Genomic DNA, 17325 nt, shown 5'->3' with positions numbered 1-17325 from the left:
TCTGAAGAAAAAGGCATCAAAAAGCTGTAATTTTAAAATATTTCTTTGCTGTCAAACAGTAGTGCCAATCAGTTGTCCCATCTTTGAACAGGATGTTTCTTTGCCCAGTAGAAGACATCAGAAATACGACAAAATTAAGATATATTGGATTTTTTTCCAGGACATCATAAGTAAATATAAGAGAAGTAGTTAAATGTCAACAGCATTATTCACTTTAAAATCAAGAGCAGTCCTTTAAGCTCAGAAGTCACATGGAAAAGAAACTCCTGGATATTTAATTCACAAAAAATACCACCTAAACAATAAGTAAACCCAAAAACACTACAGCCTTCAGAAGCAGTCAATATATATGACATATATCATTATATTTTTACTTTCTTAAGGAAGAATCAGGATGTGATTGGTTCCATGATAGCAGTTAAAAAAATTACCAAGCTTCACTACTGGCTAAAGTGAAAAATATACAAGTATGGCTTTAAAATATTTGAAAGATTACTACTTCATCCTAACAAGCTCAAAGGAACACCAGCGTTAGTGAAGATGGTCAGTAATTCCAATCAACCACTTCCTTGCCTGCTTCACATTCCCAACACTCCCTCCAAATCTTCCACATTCCCAAAACCATGGAACCCATTGTAGAGTTTTTTCTTTGACTCTAGATGGTAAAAAAATTCAGAATTCATCTCATATTGGAAGTAGAAGCCAGGTGCCTTAGAAGTTTAACTGTGGACTAAAAATGCCACAGATCACCTACATTGCTGATGTCAGGATATGAGCCCCTCTCACTTTCTAAGTCAGAACTGGGAGGTTGCAGAAAAGGAAGAAAAGATACACTTCTGAAAACAATAGCACAGGGATGCTCTCCTCATCTTAAATGAGGAGGACAGAGAGCACATTTAAGACTACAGTCTCTGCACACATACTGAACTGCAAGAAAAAGCATTTTTCAGATAATATCAAAACTAATGTCAAAGCAGGCTGCAAAGCAAGACCTTGGCAGGAGCATTAGCCTTCACTCTGCTATGGAAGCAACTGCTGCATTTCACCTCAGACTCTACAGCACCTGCATGGTACCATCACCCCAGCAAACAATCTCTAAATTGGGATTGAAGAAAATTGATCTTAAAACCTTACTTCAGCCAGAAATCTGCCAGATGGCTTTTCATCAACAGTCAACACCACTTTGCTTTTGTAATGTAGTTTAATATGAAGCAGCAATAAAATTCACCTCCTGTGCAGAAACTCGGGTCCTCCCATTAACGCTGAGATTCAAGTGTTAAGTATCATTCCACACATACAGTATCAAAAGCAAGTTTACATAATAACTGTAATACAACTACTACTATTAAAGTCAACAAAAAATTATTGACATTAATAGTAGAGAGTTTAAGTTATCAATCAGGAAGGTGTTTGATGATGCATCAAACCCTTCCATACTACTGAGACGAGTACACAAACACATGGAAAAAGAAAACAGAGACATACTGTTATAGATGCATGTTTTAGCCGTATCCTTCCTCACAACCAGGAACAGCCTTTGTCAGGGCACACACCAGAGCTATATTCAAAGCTAAAATAAATGGAAGCTAGAGATGCTGGGAATGATGGGAGGCACCTGTTTATCCTCCTGCATAGACTGGAAGAAAAGAGAAGGTGCACCTATGCACTGAGTGGTTTCATGGCCCAGTTCAACACCGTATCCTGCAGACCGTGCCAGCAGAAGAACAGGGACACTGCCTGCAAGGAGATGAGGTAAAGTAGTGTTTTGAGAGTGCAGTAACAGGTAAGGGAAAATACAGGGAAAGATGGACTCTTCTGGGGAAGAGTCAATTGTTTTGACATGCTAGAAATGAGGATTACACCTGCCTGGGAGTTCTCCATATAGGCAGGTCATCTCCATTATTACTTGCCCTTCATATAAGATTAAAAACCTAATACAGTTGTCACATTACCCAAATATTGGCATGGAGGCAGAATTCAACCTGTGATACAGATGAACCCAGCTACAGCTCATCCCTCACCTTTTTTGCTTTTGCTTTTTTTCAACTTTAAAAACATAGGAAATACCACAGTCCAGGTCAACATTATCTTAAACTTGACCTGACTAAACTCTCTTATTAGTTGTACGTTATCAGGCATTTCGTAAAAGCAACTGTTTTATGGCCTTATTCAAAAGCACCAAAAATTAAGCATGAAGCATATCTATATTCTTTTTAACACAAAAAACCCACACAGCTGATCACACCAAAATACTGGCACGCTGAAACTAGTTATTTGTGTTTCCCCACTTTGGATTCCAACACTCTGTGCTGTCACCAGTGAAACAACTTTTTAAATAACAAAGACAGACTATGAATACGCCAGTTGATTATTCACCACATGGCATGGCTTGATTTGTAAAATGCTTGGATTTTAGCCATCACTAGTTACAGAGTTTCTATGGACCGGGCTTTGAGGAACCTTGTCTAGTGAAGATATTCCTGCACATGACATCTAGTGAAGACATCCCTGCAAGGGGGTTGGAACTAGATGATCCTTGAGGTTCCTTCCAAAACAAACCATTCCAGGATTCTATGATCCAACAGAAAAATCCAGGCTAATAAGAACGAAACTGCTCCACTGGAAGAAGGATGTTCGTGCTTTTTTCTCTTCTTGTGCCTATGTCAAAACTGCAAGGGACAGAAAGCATGAAGGCAGGATCTTAAATGCCACCAAATTCATCATGTATTTCAGAAAAGTGAACTCATGTGCCAACATTTAGTTTCAGAATACACAGGGATTATGTGATTAGAATCCCACTGGCTTGCTGGGAGGATTCAGCAAGATAACTACAAATTACTTAGAGGGCTAGTGTCAAAAGGACCTCTGTACTTATTTAGCCTCTGCTCTAGATTACTGACCCACTTATGAAGAGCTAAGCACCCCTGCTGTGCAATGCCAACACCCACTCCATCTGTTTGCTTCTGCTTTCTCAGAACCTCTATTAGTCTCATAAGAAGTTGTGTTAATTACCACATGAGCAGCTTCTGTGTAGTACACACAGGATCAGCCTCCCCTAGTGTGTAGTCACCTTGACAAACCGCACAGAAGCAGCACAACCCTAACTCAGCAGGATTATGGATGACATACAGTAAGAAACGCAGATTCCTGAAGAGGTGATTTAATACAACTTCTGTTCAAACTGCTCTCGGTTTTGAGAAAAGTTTAGAGAAGTTTAGTTGCTTAAGGTTTCAATGATAAAAACGCATAATAGAGTTTAATGCTGCATCAAACCCTGGAAACCTCCAAGGGAACCAGAAACTTGCAAAACCACAACTGAAACTTCTGTAGAGGGAATAATGTGAGAGTGGCAAAGAGAAGCATCCCACAACACTTGTCAGTATCTACACCAGATTAAACAGCATTAATGAGTAAAACTAAAGCTGGCTAAAAAAACCTAACACACACAAAACCCCTCCCCAAGCAGAACAACATTAGGAAAGCTAGCCCAGCTGTCACATCAGAACTGCATCTCAGCAGCTTGGCACCACAAACTTCCTGCTGACTAGGAAGGAAAAAAGTTTCAAATTCAGCATTTTATTATTTATCCCTGCTGATCTGCAGATCTTTAAGACATTCATTAAAGTGGGACTCAAGCAGTAGTTTCATTAACTTACTAAATCCAAGAACAAGAATCTCCAAGAAGTCATTACAGTACTGAGTTGACATTCGCTACTTCTTGGGAACCCAGACTACTGCTGTCAAATTGAAATAATATCAACAGTTCAAAAGCCAACTATGAAACTCAAAAATTCTCTATAGCACTGCTGGTGACCCTGGTATCATCTCACCCACTAATACCAAAGCCATTTCTTAGTTTAAAATTCAACCTTGTATAATAGCCAACATCACTTGAAGAGTTCTTCCTGGTTTACTCCTAAGGTACTCAAGAAGAGTGAAACCCAGGTCCAGTCCTTTTTACAGCTGACTGGAAGATAGATGAGAACAGTACATCACAGCCCAGTAAGAACTGCTGGTCACAGAGTATAGCACAGTTTCTTACTCCATTTTAAGGAATTATTTACTATGTCTCCTTTAACACAAAAGGCCATGCAGGCATACTACTGCTTAAAAATAGTGATCTATTAGCCTATTGTCTGGATCTTCTAAAAAAATTCAATGTAGACAACTATCCTTCTGAAGTAGCAATACTTACTGTCCCAGTATCCCTGTGGGAGAGCTCTAGAAAGTCTAAGAGCTCTAGAACCTAGAGGCACACTTTGTATCAAGTGAATCTCTGCGAGGCAGATTTAACTGCTGTTATATGAAACACCTTCCACTTAAGCACTTCATCTTTGTCATGGTAAAGAGTTGCTAAATACACAGAGTCATCTCAATAAATATATATCCCTACAGGTTCAAATCTTAGTCTGCTGATATACACTAAGACAAGAAAGTACTAATATTTTATTATTGATTGGTTTTCACCTGGCAAAAGGAAGAAAGCAGAAGGGAAACCCAGAGGATTTTGGGACTACACTAGAGAAGAAAATACAAGCAAAAGGCAGCATTAGGATCAAAAGGTGAAGAGAAAAGAACAGAATTGAAGAAGCCATTCATTCAGAGCATATTCATGCCTTTCTCAGACAGCTGTGTCAAATCTAAAAGAGAATGCTGAAATGATTATCAGATAACAGCTATAACACATTTGATATATGGAAATCATTACTGACACCAGTCAGATCTAGTTTGCACTATGATTAGTACAAAGGATAAAAGTAGCTGGGATGAATGTGCTCATACAGAAGTAAAGTTCATAAACCAGACACAGTTTGTCTCCCCTAGAAATCATTAAGGTGTCAAGTGGCTAAGTGCCCAGAATACTCCTGTGCCACCAGATCCTCCCACTTTTTCATAGAAAAACACACCTGTGAAGTGACTTGATATTTCAGTCACACATAACGAGCTTGCTTGGGCACCTCAGTGGGATTTCTGTGCAACATGAATCGAGAGCAGACTGCATTATACTTACAAACATCATCCTTGCTCTCGCACAGCAGTTGCTATGAATTAAGCTGAGAAAGTCAAAGAGGTAAAATACAAGTCGTTCACCTAAATGTTTATACATACAGAAGCAGAAGAGCAATTCTAGAAATACCCCAGGTTATTAAACAAAAAGCATTTTCATTAAACAATTACAATAATTACAGTAAATAAACTGGTCTTCAGACAACCTGCCTCCAAAGATAAAATTCCCCTTCAAAAGGGAGAATGGAGGCAGCTTGTACAATTTAAATGAAACTACCAGATACAACTGAAAGTAATTAGATGACTGAAGTGTTGACCAAGGAAAAACTAGTCTTTTTTTTTTTTTAAATGAAAGTGTCTGTTCAGGTATACCCCCCCTACCCGATTATAGATAAGGTTATTAAATAACAGCATAAGGCAGTGCTACAAACTAAGAGCTGTGTTAGGCAGCACTAGAACACACACAAACAGAAATCTACATAGTAATGAAAAGTGAAATGAAAGAAATTGTGACTTCACAAAAAATGTGATTCAGTTATAAGCAAGCACTATAAAAATCCAATATAGGTTTTAAATAATTTTTAAAGAATCAAAAGCATGCACCTGATTTTTTAGTGATTTGTTCACAGATAGCCTAAACGTACATTTAGTCATTTCTTAAGTGGTTGTAACAATTTAAAACACAACAGCACTTACCTTGGTATTGTCACACATTTTGTATTGCAGTTCTGAGTGGTAATTGCCTTCTCAAGCTCATCCAGCTGTCCAGTTTTCTTCAGCTTCTTGACCAAGCTTTTCACTGCTTTTTCACACCATTTTTCTTCCTGACCGTTCTGCTCACCACCACCGGCCCCTCCAGAGCCTCCAGCAGACTTTTTCCACCCCAGAAGTCTCTTCACAACTGGTGGAGTGAATGGCAGTATGGATGACATGACTTTCACCAGACAGAACACTCAGCACGCAGTAAATTAGAGAGCTCCGTCCAATCCCTGAAAACACAAACCAAAACAAGACACGTTAGAACTGAGGCTTCACATGAAACAAACACCTCCCTCCTTACCAAATGGCATAGGGCACTGCCTCCCAAAACAAGTCAGATAAATGGTTCAGAAGTAGTATCATCATGGTTAGGAGGTATTTCAGCGATGAAGTTCAGGTTTGCTACAGACTCTTCAAAAGTTAATGCAGACTAAGGTTACTGTTGGACCAGACATGCAATTTTTCCTGAAGTCTTTCCTGACTAAAGCAAACTTCAGCAAATACACAAGGTAACTTGACTCTAGCTTTGCACCTAGGCTGGCTGGTTTTAGTCATTTATTAATATTTTCCACAAGTCACTGACAAATTGCATACATATATGTGCATGTTCCACCCAGCTCCAAGTTAATTTAGCAAAGTGAAATTGTGTTCCAGACACCATTTAGTCGCTATGGCTTGAGAGAACTCTTCCAACAGCCAGCCATCTCTCAAACCTTTCTTTTCCCATTTTGTTTGTCATGTTTTAAATAACTAACAATTTTTGTTCCACAGCAGATGCCAATTTCAAACTCACTAATAAGTCTGGTGATAAACTTGTTCCCATCTAGAGTCCAGTGGCCCATAATAATGAATTTTCTCAACTGGCAGCACTTAAAATCATCATGTCTTTCAAAATTCAACAAACGACAGATAAAATCTTAATTGGCAGGCACCTGAGCAGTAGAACTTTCCAACTTTGACAGCCTTTCATTCAGTGTAACTACCTGATCATGATATTTATATAAAATGAAATATTAAAACGAATGCTGAAACTTGAGCTATGTTTAGCATTCACTGCAACATGCACTTCAAATCGTTTAGAAGATAAATGATAGCCATTTGTTTTTGCAGCTTCCATTAGGCCAGTTTTAGATCTTAAAATGTAATACCTAAAACCAACAGGCAGACAGCTGCTAGAAATTGCTTGAGGACATTAATGTTCCTATGGAGAGAAGCTGAAGTCGAAAATGTTCTTATTTCCAGGCAGTAAATGGGTATCTGAACTCTGGAAAGTTACCTTATTTCCCAGTGAGTTCAGTCAGCTGAAAATACCTTGTTTTAGCTAAAAGTTAACATCACCTTCACGCTCCTTGAGCTGAGCTTTGAAGGCAGCTTACGTGCCTCTCCAACCCATAGAGGTGCACTCCCCACATCTATCCAATATATACCAACTTCACCTTACTGAAGTTTCCCATCTCCAAAACAGCATGATTTGGGACACTTCAGCCTACACCGTTCACGGCTAATTTATGCCTTGTCACATCTTTGCAGCTTCAAGGAGGACCAAGTCAACAAACACTAGATTATATTCTACAGTTAACTTTATATCATAACTTCTCAACTTCCACAAAACAGAGCATTCAGTAGGGCATGACATTCAGTTTCAAAGAAATTATACCTCCATAAACCAGCTTCTCAGAGCACCTAAAGATATGGCTGAAGCAAGAAATGTAATTTTCTGAGGTCAAGGAGACAGAGGTTCCAATTAACAGGGACTCAAGATCAACACTGGTAACTTTATGCTAATACTCTATCCTAAAATCACAGAATCACTGAATGGTTTGGGTTGGGTTGGAAGGGACCATTAGAAAACACTTTGTTCCAACTCCCCTGCCATGGGCAGGGGCACTTTCCACTAGAACAGGTTGCTCAAAGCAAAATCCAACCTGGTCTTGAACACTTCCAGGGATGGGGCACAGCTTCTCCAGGGAACCTGCGCCAGGGCCTCACCACCCTCAGGGAGAAGAGCTTCTTCCTTACATCCAATCTAAATTGACCCTCAGTTTCAAACTGTTGCTCCATGTCTTGTCAGTATAGGCCTCGGTACAAAGTCAAAGCGTTTATTTTCACACAAGACTATAAAGAACTTTTATTCTTCCAATAATGTTACATTACTATAGAATTTGTCACCAGTATTTCAAACTGCAGGTTATGTTACCTGTAGAGGCATTGCTCTGGAGCCCTGGCTACAGCAAACGAGAAAAATAAACTCAATAGCTAACATTTTTTAATTAAACACTAAGACAGTAGAGGTACAGTTTCATAAGGAGTCAAGCCAACACAACACCTACTTGCCACGGGAAGCCTATTTCTCCTTCCTTTTTTCCCTGTGGCACCACCACCACCACCTCAGCACCGGCGCTAATGTCCTCAGCCAAGTAAAGTAAAACAGTTTAATTTTGTGGGGTTTGCTGAGTTAGTTCTCTTTCAAGTTAAGGAGTTGCTCACACATGGTACTGAAGTACCCTAGGTGATGTCAGATAAGTTACAGGAGTGTGGAAGGACTCCAGTCCCAGCCTTCAACCGCAGTGCTGGTGTTGACTGCATCACTGGAAATGTGCTTTAATTCAGACCATTTATTCTGGTGACAAAACCAAATTAAGCAGCCTGACACGTTCTGAACTGTTCAAGGGCCTGGCAGTGAAACACATCAGACCCCTAATAAGCACCCTGAGCAGCTCCAGAGATAAAATAGGAGGCTTGCGTGGCCCCTGCTGGTTTAAGGAACACAGTTGGTTTCTAAAACAGGGAGCAGCAGCCACTCAGCTTTTTAAAAAAAGGCTTCAGCCTTCGAGCAGGGACAACACCGGATGTTTCACAGGCACATACACGAAACTCAGAAAGACCAAACCAAAAAGGACAGGCTTTAAAGATCGCATTCTAAAACAGCAGCAACTGATGGTGTAATACCTGAACATTAAATTCAGTGCTGACAGATGTAGGCAACCAAGTACAGCTATCACTGCTGATCCACTCACCAGTTATTCTCCTTTTTACAGAGATCACTGACACTTGAGTATTTCCTGTGCTTTAGCTCCAAATCTGACACCTTTCAGTGCCACAGAATACTCCTTTGATTGTCAGCCTCAAGAAACACACACTTCAGGAGGGTCTCATTTACCACCAAGGTGGTAAGTGGCCTGTCTTTCAGAGTCTATTGTTTCAAACCCTCCAAACATTCTCAGATTAAATATGTAATATCCCCTCTTACTTGCAATATGTTTTTTTTCCTTTGATCTAATTTTTCAGCTTTACCATACTCCTTGTGATGAGGTGTCCAGTTCTGCAGTATTTTCTCTCTTACAACTGATTTTTATATATATATATATATATATATAAAATTTTCTGTATTCTCTGGTGCCCTTTTTTTTTTAAACCAAGATTTGCCTTTCTGCTTCAAATGCACATTAAATGATTTAAGTCTTGGAGCAGGAAAGGATTTAGAAATTCTACACATTTCAGTTTTTCTTTATATTTGAACTCTCATACTATTTTGACATACTCAGAGGCAAAAAACCCCAAATCCTTCTTTTCTCATTTCCAAAAGACTGTAAGCTCAGACCTAACTAACCTGAAGTTTCCAGATGCTATATTTAATTGTATCTAGTTGCCTTATAGATGTGTGTTCATCCAGCTTCTGCAGATGTCAGAAAGCAAAAGCAGATCTGCCACCTCCGTGAAAATTACCTTTAAAAAAAAAAAACAAAAAAACCACAAAGGCACACATTTAAAGAGCCCTTTATAACAATGATTTTTCTGCAGCTTAGCAGCTATTTAACAAAAACACAACATACACAGCTGCAGACTAAGAGTCCAGGAGGCTTAAACTAACTTCTTCCTTCTAGCTATTGTTTTGCCATGTCAGGGATTTGCTAGGAGTATCAGTAAGAATTTCACCAAGTTATTCCAGTAGTGGCCCTGTATCTTTCAAAGGGTGAGCAGAGAGAATGTGACACAAGTAGGACAGGACTTCACTCAGCCTAATACTTCAGCTGATTGTGATGAGTACTCACAGGAGAGTGTTTCAGCTAGCTTATTTATGAAAAAAAAAATAAAATAAAATAGCAGTCTGCTCCAAGACTAGACCAGACAGTGCAAACTGTAAGGCATGGTTAGGTTGAATCATGGGCAATTTGGCTAAATGCAGATTTTGCAAAGAAAAAGCAGTAATGGTGCATCCAGCCTAGTGCTCCATCTCCAAAGGTGGCAAAAAGATAAGCTAATCAAGGAAAGCATGTGAACCTGGCTGCTTTCTGTACTCTCCTCATAATTCTTCAGCACCTCAAACTGTTACAACACAAAATTAAAGGCTACATTCCTACTTATTCCCTTCAGCAGCCATTTATGGACTGGCTGCCCACAAATCCACCAAACAACTTTTTGAACGTGCCTTCACAACCTCCTGTGGCACGCTGCACTAGTATCGAACTGCCCACTGTCAAAAGAACTACTTTCAGTAATTTAATTTATTCCCTCCCTAGTTTCAGAAAGTGACTCTTGTTCTACCATTGCAACTTTGCTGAAGAACTGTTTGTGTTCATCTGGTCTGCAAGCTTCATGGTTCTGTACCCTTGAATCACGTCCCTCCCTCAAACAGAGGGCTCTCAGACTTTTGTCTCAAGGAAAGGACCCGAGCACAGCTAACACAGCTTGGGATGCTCCTCTGGACAGATGTCAAGCCTGAAAGCTTTACTACTCCAATTAAATCACAAGTACTTGAAGACTCTGCATAAGGACTGATCTAAAGACCACAGAAAAAAACTGTATCAGTCTAAGGTTATCTTTGCACTTATCTGTTTGGTCATATTATCCTAAATCTCTCAACATAATAATTTAAATAAAAAGTGCAAAGACAGAAGTTTACACCCCATGAGGAACTGGAGGCAGAAGGCAGGGTGCCCGTGTCTGCTGCTGAACATCTAGCAGGAGCTCAAATAAAAATGAGGAGCCCTGGACCTGTGCTGGGTTATGACTGTACCCACCCAGACAGTCTCAGAGACACCTCGTTTATACTAATGGGTTTAGGAGTTACTGTTAAAGCTCGTGTTTGACCAGCAAATCCCATTTCAATTCATCAACTGTAACTTTTACCTTCAAATAGATATAGTAATACAGGGAGTTTTGATCTCATAAAGAACAGTTCCCTCATACACCATCACTGTTGACAGTAGCCTCTTGTTAAAAACATTGCCCTATTTTTTTGCCTGGGACACATTCTTCATCCACTAAAAAAAAAAAAAAAAATATAAGATGCATTTCCCCAAAATGCACCCCAAAAACAAGATTTGCCAATGCTGCAAGAAACATTTCCACATTGCTAAAATGGCATAAGATTAAATATGTAATACCCCCTCTTGCAATATGATTTTTTTTGCAACCAACCACCTCAAAAAACTGAGCTCCCATTTACAGTCTTTGCTTTTAAGGACCTCAGATGTGCTTTGCCATCACTTACCCTTTGCATTGTCTCCCCTTGGCTCACTCTCTTCTACTCAGGCCCAATGCCACAGCCCAAATCTCGATCTTTTTAAATTCTTGTGTACTATTTCCAACTTCCTCTACAACACACCAGCACTCAGGGACTCTGTGGGTAACTGCAGGGAGATTTTCAAGATCCTTTTCCAAGCTCAATCAACTGTAGTTGAACTAGTAGTACCAAGGCAACAGTGCATTCCATAGCACAAAACTTCCATTTTATCCCTTTCCATCCCAAATCCATCTCTGGATTTTGCCTTCAAACTGCAGCTTTGAATGCTCAGGGGGTTCTTACCATTGCCCAGAGGTACAAGAGTTTATTTAGACTGCTGGAACATAGGGAGCATGTGCTGTAATTCCCAACAGATTAATACTGGAAAAGCTACAAACTGCCCAGTTTTGGTGATACTTGTTTCATCTCTGCCCTTGCAGCATATCTCTGCTCCCTGATGCACACATGTTTCTATGGCTGGTCAAACAGTGTCATAGTTGGCAACTTCTAAAGTCATAGTTTGAGTCATGTCTGCTATTATTCCACTTTACTGTGGTTCTCTGGAACAAGTATTAAATATTAAGCCCATGATCCCAGCAATAACTAAGCATAAAAGATGAAGAAAACCTTAAGGGCAGCATGCTAGCAGACTAAAATCTTCAAGGGAAATTTTCCTTTCCTGAGTGTCTGGAACATACTATAAACACACTGGTGCTACCAAAAATATCAAGTGATTTCTGGCTAATTTATTCTAAAGCCTTATGCAACATATTTCATATCAGTCTGCTTATTCATCCAAACTTGAAATAAAGAAATTTGATCTTTCCTGGTTTTACTAGAAGTATTCTGGCTTAGAGGAATTTCATTTCCAAGAGCTCTTCTGGAATAAAGAGGACAGAAGTTAAGCTCCTGAGGAAAGAAGATCGAGGAAAATAATTTGTGGTATTTGAGAGAAAGTCTACAAGCTCATTTCCTCCCTATTTTAGTCCCATTTTTGAGACTTTTTTTTCAAAAGCAATGTTTTTTTCATTAATCCTGGAATCTGGACACAATTCTTTATCAATTTCACCAAGTGCATAATGTGCACCTGAATTCTGTATGAACTTCAAACCAAAATCAAAGCCAGTCTTCTCCCTTTCAGACAGAACACATTCAAGCTTAAATCTCTCAGTGGAGCAGACGAGAGAAGACACTTCACTTCTTCTATTTGCACCCACAACTCCTCCCAAAGCTGCCTTCTGAGGTTCCCTACAAGTGAATATTAGGCACCTGGTTTTGTGATACCTTTCTGAAGAACAACCCCAAAAGAAAGTGAGATGGTGCTCAACCTTACCTCCTCACACTCAGGTCAGAGGAGTGTTTGGGGTTTTGTTTTGGGGGAAAAGCAATCGAGCCCTACTGGGCAGTGCCCTCAGACTCACCTCCCAGTTCAGGTTTCCAGCCAATTAGCCCAGCAGTGGGGGGAGTGGTTCTGGAGAGTTCCCACCCCAAGAGTCTCTGCCCAGCTCACAGCCCACAGCCCAGGACTGACACCAAGGTCCTGGTTCAGCTTTGACAGGAGCTGATGAAGCTCAAAGCACACTGCTATGACCTGAGAGCACAGGAGCAAAGAAAATGCTTCCTCCAGGCCAACTTTAGATGGAGAATTTGAAACATGCCTGTATACAGGCTTGATTTATACACTAATTTTAAAGTTTACCACGCTCTAGTATTGCAATGCATATTGAAACTACACATAACTGTATTACCTTTATACAGCTCACTGAAAACAGAATTTTGAAAGCAGATTATTCCCCCCATTGCTCACTCCATAAAGCTTGATTTTAAATCAAATGAGGAAACTCAAAACTTCTCATGCACAGAACTAAACGAGCACAATCATGATGTTATGAAAGCTTGAGAGGTTGGATTTTTCTTCAATTAGTAAGGGCTGCCTCAAATTACAGCCAAATGTGGTAATGAAAAGGTATATTGCTATTAAAAAATTAGCACTCCATGTAACCCATGCACTCGTGGCACACTAAAACTGCATGCAACTCGGGATATGAGAAGGAAGAGTTGTTAATTTTACTGAGCTTTGATTAAACTACTAATAGGACAGATGTATTTTACCAACTCTCCTAGAATGGAAAAGGAGGAAAGTTACCATAGCTGCAGTCAGCCCATCCACCTGCCTCTGCAAACTTCTTTCACTTACTTAGTATTACAAACAAGGTCAGAGTATTGCTCCTTAAAACTAAAAGGCCAGAACAGCCCCACAGAGGTAGGGAATAAGCACTCCAAACCATGGCAGCTTAAGCCCTTCTCACCTCATTAATTTTGAGTAAAATTTTCCACATGTAACAGGCAAGCGTCACCTTCATTATTTTAGAAAATAAATACTCCGGGGCTAAATTTGACTGTAATATTCACAGAACTGCTTACCAGTTACCTGGGTACCTGTTTCAGTTCATAGCTTAGCAGCTACTCCACCAAACAATTGCATTTAACAATTATTTAATGCAAATTCACGTTCAACCATCGGTCTAACACCCCGCACACAGGCCAGCCCCACACCCCCTTGATAAGTGCAGTTCAATTATGTTTCCTGTTTGATGTTAAACTCATATTGCTACAGTGTAATTAAATGTAGCTTGAGCCCCAGACTAAACTGATAGAAGACCCAGGAGCTGCTCTGCCGCAGTCTCCGCTTGGTCTAACTTTGCATTACGACTGTCAAACACAAATAATCAGAATAAAAAGTCATCTGGGACGAAGGTTTACTCCGTTTGCAGCGGAGTTTCTGTTACTGGAAGTGGAGAGGAACGTTTAGGAAGGTTTTCTGCAGTAGCCAATTTCTTCTAGCCCAGAGAGTATTGAACACAGGGCTGCCTGTACTCTCCATTCTATTACAAAAACCTAATCCCATCGCATGACCTGCAGCAATTCAGTTTAACAAATCAACAATTACAAATATTTTGGCAAAGTAAGCTTAGGTATTGTTTGCCTCTCGGCACAGTTCACAACCAGTTTATGGCTTTATGATAAAAGTCATTAAATCCAATCTGAAAAGCAGAATTTACAGCTCACTTAGCAAGTCAGGCCCATAAATGGATGCTTTCAATTACAGGGCATTTACATGTACAACCATTAAGGCAGCACTGAATACATTTGAAAACTCTGGAATACTTTTTATAATAATTAAAACTTTGAGTACTGTTCTTTGTACAAACTAAACTTAGGAATTTGCTTCAGTCTCAAGCAGAGCTCAGGTTCATTGTTATCCAGAACCTACTACAGAGCCTGTTCTCCCAGTACTTTTGTGGGAAAGGGATTAGAGAGATGGAAACAAGGTTTGTTTTTTAAAGTTGCTCTCAGGAGCAGGGATTTTTTTTTTTTTTTTGACCTCCAATAAACTCAATTATATCAACTAGTGTTCAACACTTCTGAAAGATCAAATGGAAGAGGAAGGGGGACCCAGGAGAGCCTTTCATTTGGAGATCAGCTGTGCAATTAATTTTACTGGTGAACCTAGCTGCCAGGTGGAGGAAATGCACTGATCAACTCAGAGAACAATTTTTTAATCTCACTTTTTCAACTCTGGTGTCCCTTTTACCATCAATCAGGACCTCACTGAAAGCTTATGAATTCCTCTTCAGGGTTCTATCACACAAGTCCAGCTTCTTCCACAAAGAAAACTGGATCTTCAAACACTGCCACTTGTGTGGGTCAGGTTACACTGACAGCCACCGAAACAACTGCAGAACAGCCACCAACTGCCAGGTTACTCTATTTGACATCCCAATATGATGATCAATATGTACTCAGACTCATCTTTAACCTTAAACCACCTTAAGCGAGACCCTCCCTTTCCTCTTTTTAAAGACATTTGTAACTAGTATTATCTTTCATCACTCCCTAATCTCCGTTCGCGAAGCCCAGCCACGATCTTTCATCACAACAGTGCTAATCAGAGGGGGACGCAGGGACTGCAGACGCACCTCCCTCAGTTACATTCTCACCCCCCTGGGATTCATCAGAGCTTGTAAGCGTTACAAGTTTTAAGGCTGCGCCTCAGAACAAGCACACAAATAACCCCCTCATGCACCAACAGTGACACAGAAGTATTGGAAAGTCCAAACAGCAACCCTGTCCTGAGAGGAGCCTTCCACCTCAACTAGGAGATGTTTCTTTCTCAGCCTGAAGAGCAGAGCAAGGACTAATCAGTCTCTCACTACGGTCCAGCCCCCACAGAAATAATGTCATGAATCAGCCTGAAAGTACAGCTCTCCAGGCTAAGAGAGGAGCACTTGAGAAAAGACAAACCTGCTGTTACCTGCGGTCTCCTAACAAGCTGTTATTACAAACCTCTTGCTACAGATGGAATCTAACTCGTTTATAACCATGGGCTGTGATAACATGAGCTCTACACACAATACACACAAGGTGAAGCGTTTTCAGAGGCACCTGTCTTGGTAAACCCAGTAAACAAAACTTTTTCTTAGTGCCATTCCACTTGCAAAGCGTTTGAAAAGGGCACAACACACGTGTTGGGCTTTTCTCAGTCAAAAACTGTGACAGACAACCAAAAAGACACGAGACCTGAATCCCACTCAGGCTGCAGTCTGAATCCCAGCTGTTCAACAGCTCTCCCAGACCATCACAAGGGCTCTTCGCTCACTCACATCACACACTTTTTCCCCTTCTTTCATTTTCCCACAGCAAAGACTAAAGGACCACACTGGGCTGCACTTTTCCTCTTCCCCTGCACTCCCCACAGAAAAGAAAAATAAAAACTACGAACAGGAACTCCACAGCAACACCACCAACCACTCGCATTTATCACGACACGACCTCCCCCAGGTAGACGAAACACTTAGCAGGTTATGTTTGTTTACAAACAACACCCAGGGAATGAGGGCTGCCACAGCTCCTCTGGGCAACCCGTGCCAGGGCCTCGCCACCCTCCCAGCCAGGAATTTCCCCCCAGTATCCCACCCAACGCTGTCCTCTGGCAGCACGCAGGTGAATAAACCCACCGACCGCAGCTCGTGCCCCGCGTTCGCCCACGGACCCGGAGAGGGGCGGACAAAAGGGGTGAGATGAAGCCTCGCCATCCCAAAGCACAACTCGCTCCCAACTTTCCACACCCCCAACCTCGACGCCCCGCACCCCTCACGGGCACGCAGGGGTGTCCCGAGCCGGAGGCGACGATCCCCGTGGGTCCCTCTGAACTCGGGATGCTCCGCGAGCCCCTGCAAGGAAAACGCACCTGGCACGGAGGGAGCGGAGGGAGGAAGGCAAGGAACAGGGCGTGCTGGGGGGAGAGAAGGAGCAGCACAACTTCTTTACCTCCCTCCCTCCCACACACGCCCCGAGGGGCACAGCCTGGTTCTCCCCACCAACCCCAGGGCGGTTTATCCAGCCGGGAACAGGATAACCCATCCCTGTCCCCTCCGCAACAAAGGGGCTGCGGGCGCGGGGAGGCGCCCCCGGACCCGCCGGCACCAGGCCCGCACGGTGCCCCGAGGCCCGCGCAGCCCGCGGGGCAGCGACCCCCGACCGGCCACGTACCAGGACGCACCAGGAACCGCCGAGATCCGCCGAGAGCCGCCTCGAAGTGCTGCTGCCCTGCCGTGTCCTGCGCTCCCGCTGCCACTACCCGGGCACCGCGGGGCCGCCGCCTCTCCCCTCAGTTCTACCCTCCTGCGCCCGCCCCCCGGCACGCCCCGCCCCCGCCGTGAGGCGGAGAGCGCGCCCATTGGCCGCTCCTCCCGTGACTTCAACACCCCCGTGGCCATTGGTCCGCGCGGACGATTGGCGGTAGGGAAGACCAATGGAAGACCGGCAGCGTAAAAAAAACAAAAGATAAGGGAAAAAGGGGAGAAGATACAGGCGCGAGGCGGGGGAGGCGGGGCGGGGCCGAGCGCTGATTGGTGGGGCCGGCTGTCACTCACGCCCGCCGCGGGCGGTTGATCGGAGAGGGTGAGGGTTTGGGTGAGCGGCAGGCGCGCAATCGCGCTATAGAGCGAGTCCGTCTTCCTCCGCGGGGTGCGAGCTGAGCAAAGTAGTGC

At 42.2% G+C, this 17325-nt stretch overlaps 1 protein-coding gene across 5 annotated transcripts in view; it reads right to left on the bottom strand.

Moving 5' to 3' along the window:
- SMAD2 (SMAD family member 2) overlaps window positions 1-16979 on the bottom strand; it is a 49572-nt gene extending 32593 nt beyond the window's left edge. For 4 of the 5 annotated variants that reach the window (XM_051803720.1, XM_051803723.1, XM_051803722.1 and 1 more), the window contains exons 1-2: window positions 16836-16978; window positions 5704-5996 (exon numbers count right to left, since the gene is read on the bottom strand). In XM_051803720.1, the coding sequence (XP_051659680.1) occupies window positions 5704-5939 (236 nt within the window). In that variant the 5' untranslated portion in view covers window positions 5940-5996; window positions 16836-16978. Of the gene's footprint in view, window positions 1-5703; window positions 5997-16825 lie in introns of all 5 variants that reach the window. The other variant, XM_051803721.1, reaches the window with a different exon arrangement.
- Window positions 16980-17325: the final 346 nt, after the last annotated feature.

The sequence above is a fragment of the Manacus candei genome, unplaced genomic scaffold (assembly GCF_025592945.1).
Source record: "Manacus candei isolate 608988 ecotype Guabito, Panama unplaced genomic scaffold, ASM2559294v1 h1tg000059l, whole genome shotgun sequence".
Lineage (NCBI taxonomy): Eukaryota > Metazoa > Chordata > Aves > Passeriformes > Pipridae > Manacus > Manacus candei.
This window is presented reverse-complemented; position numbering and strand designations above follow the sequence as displayed.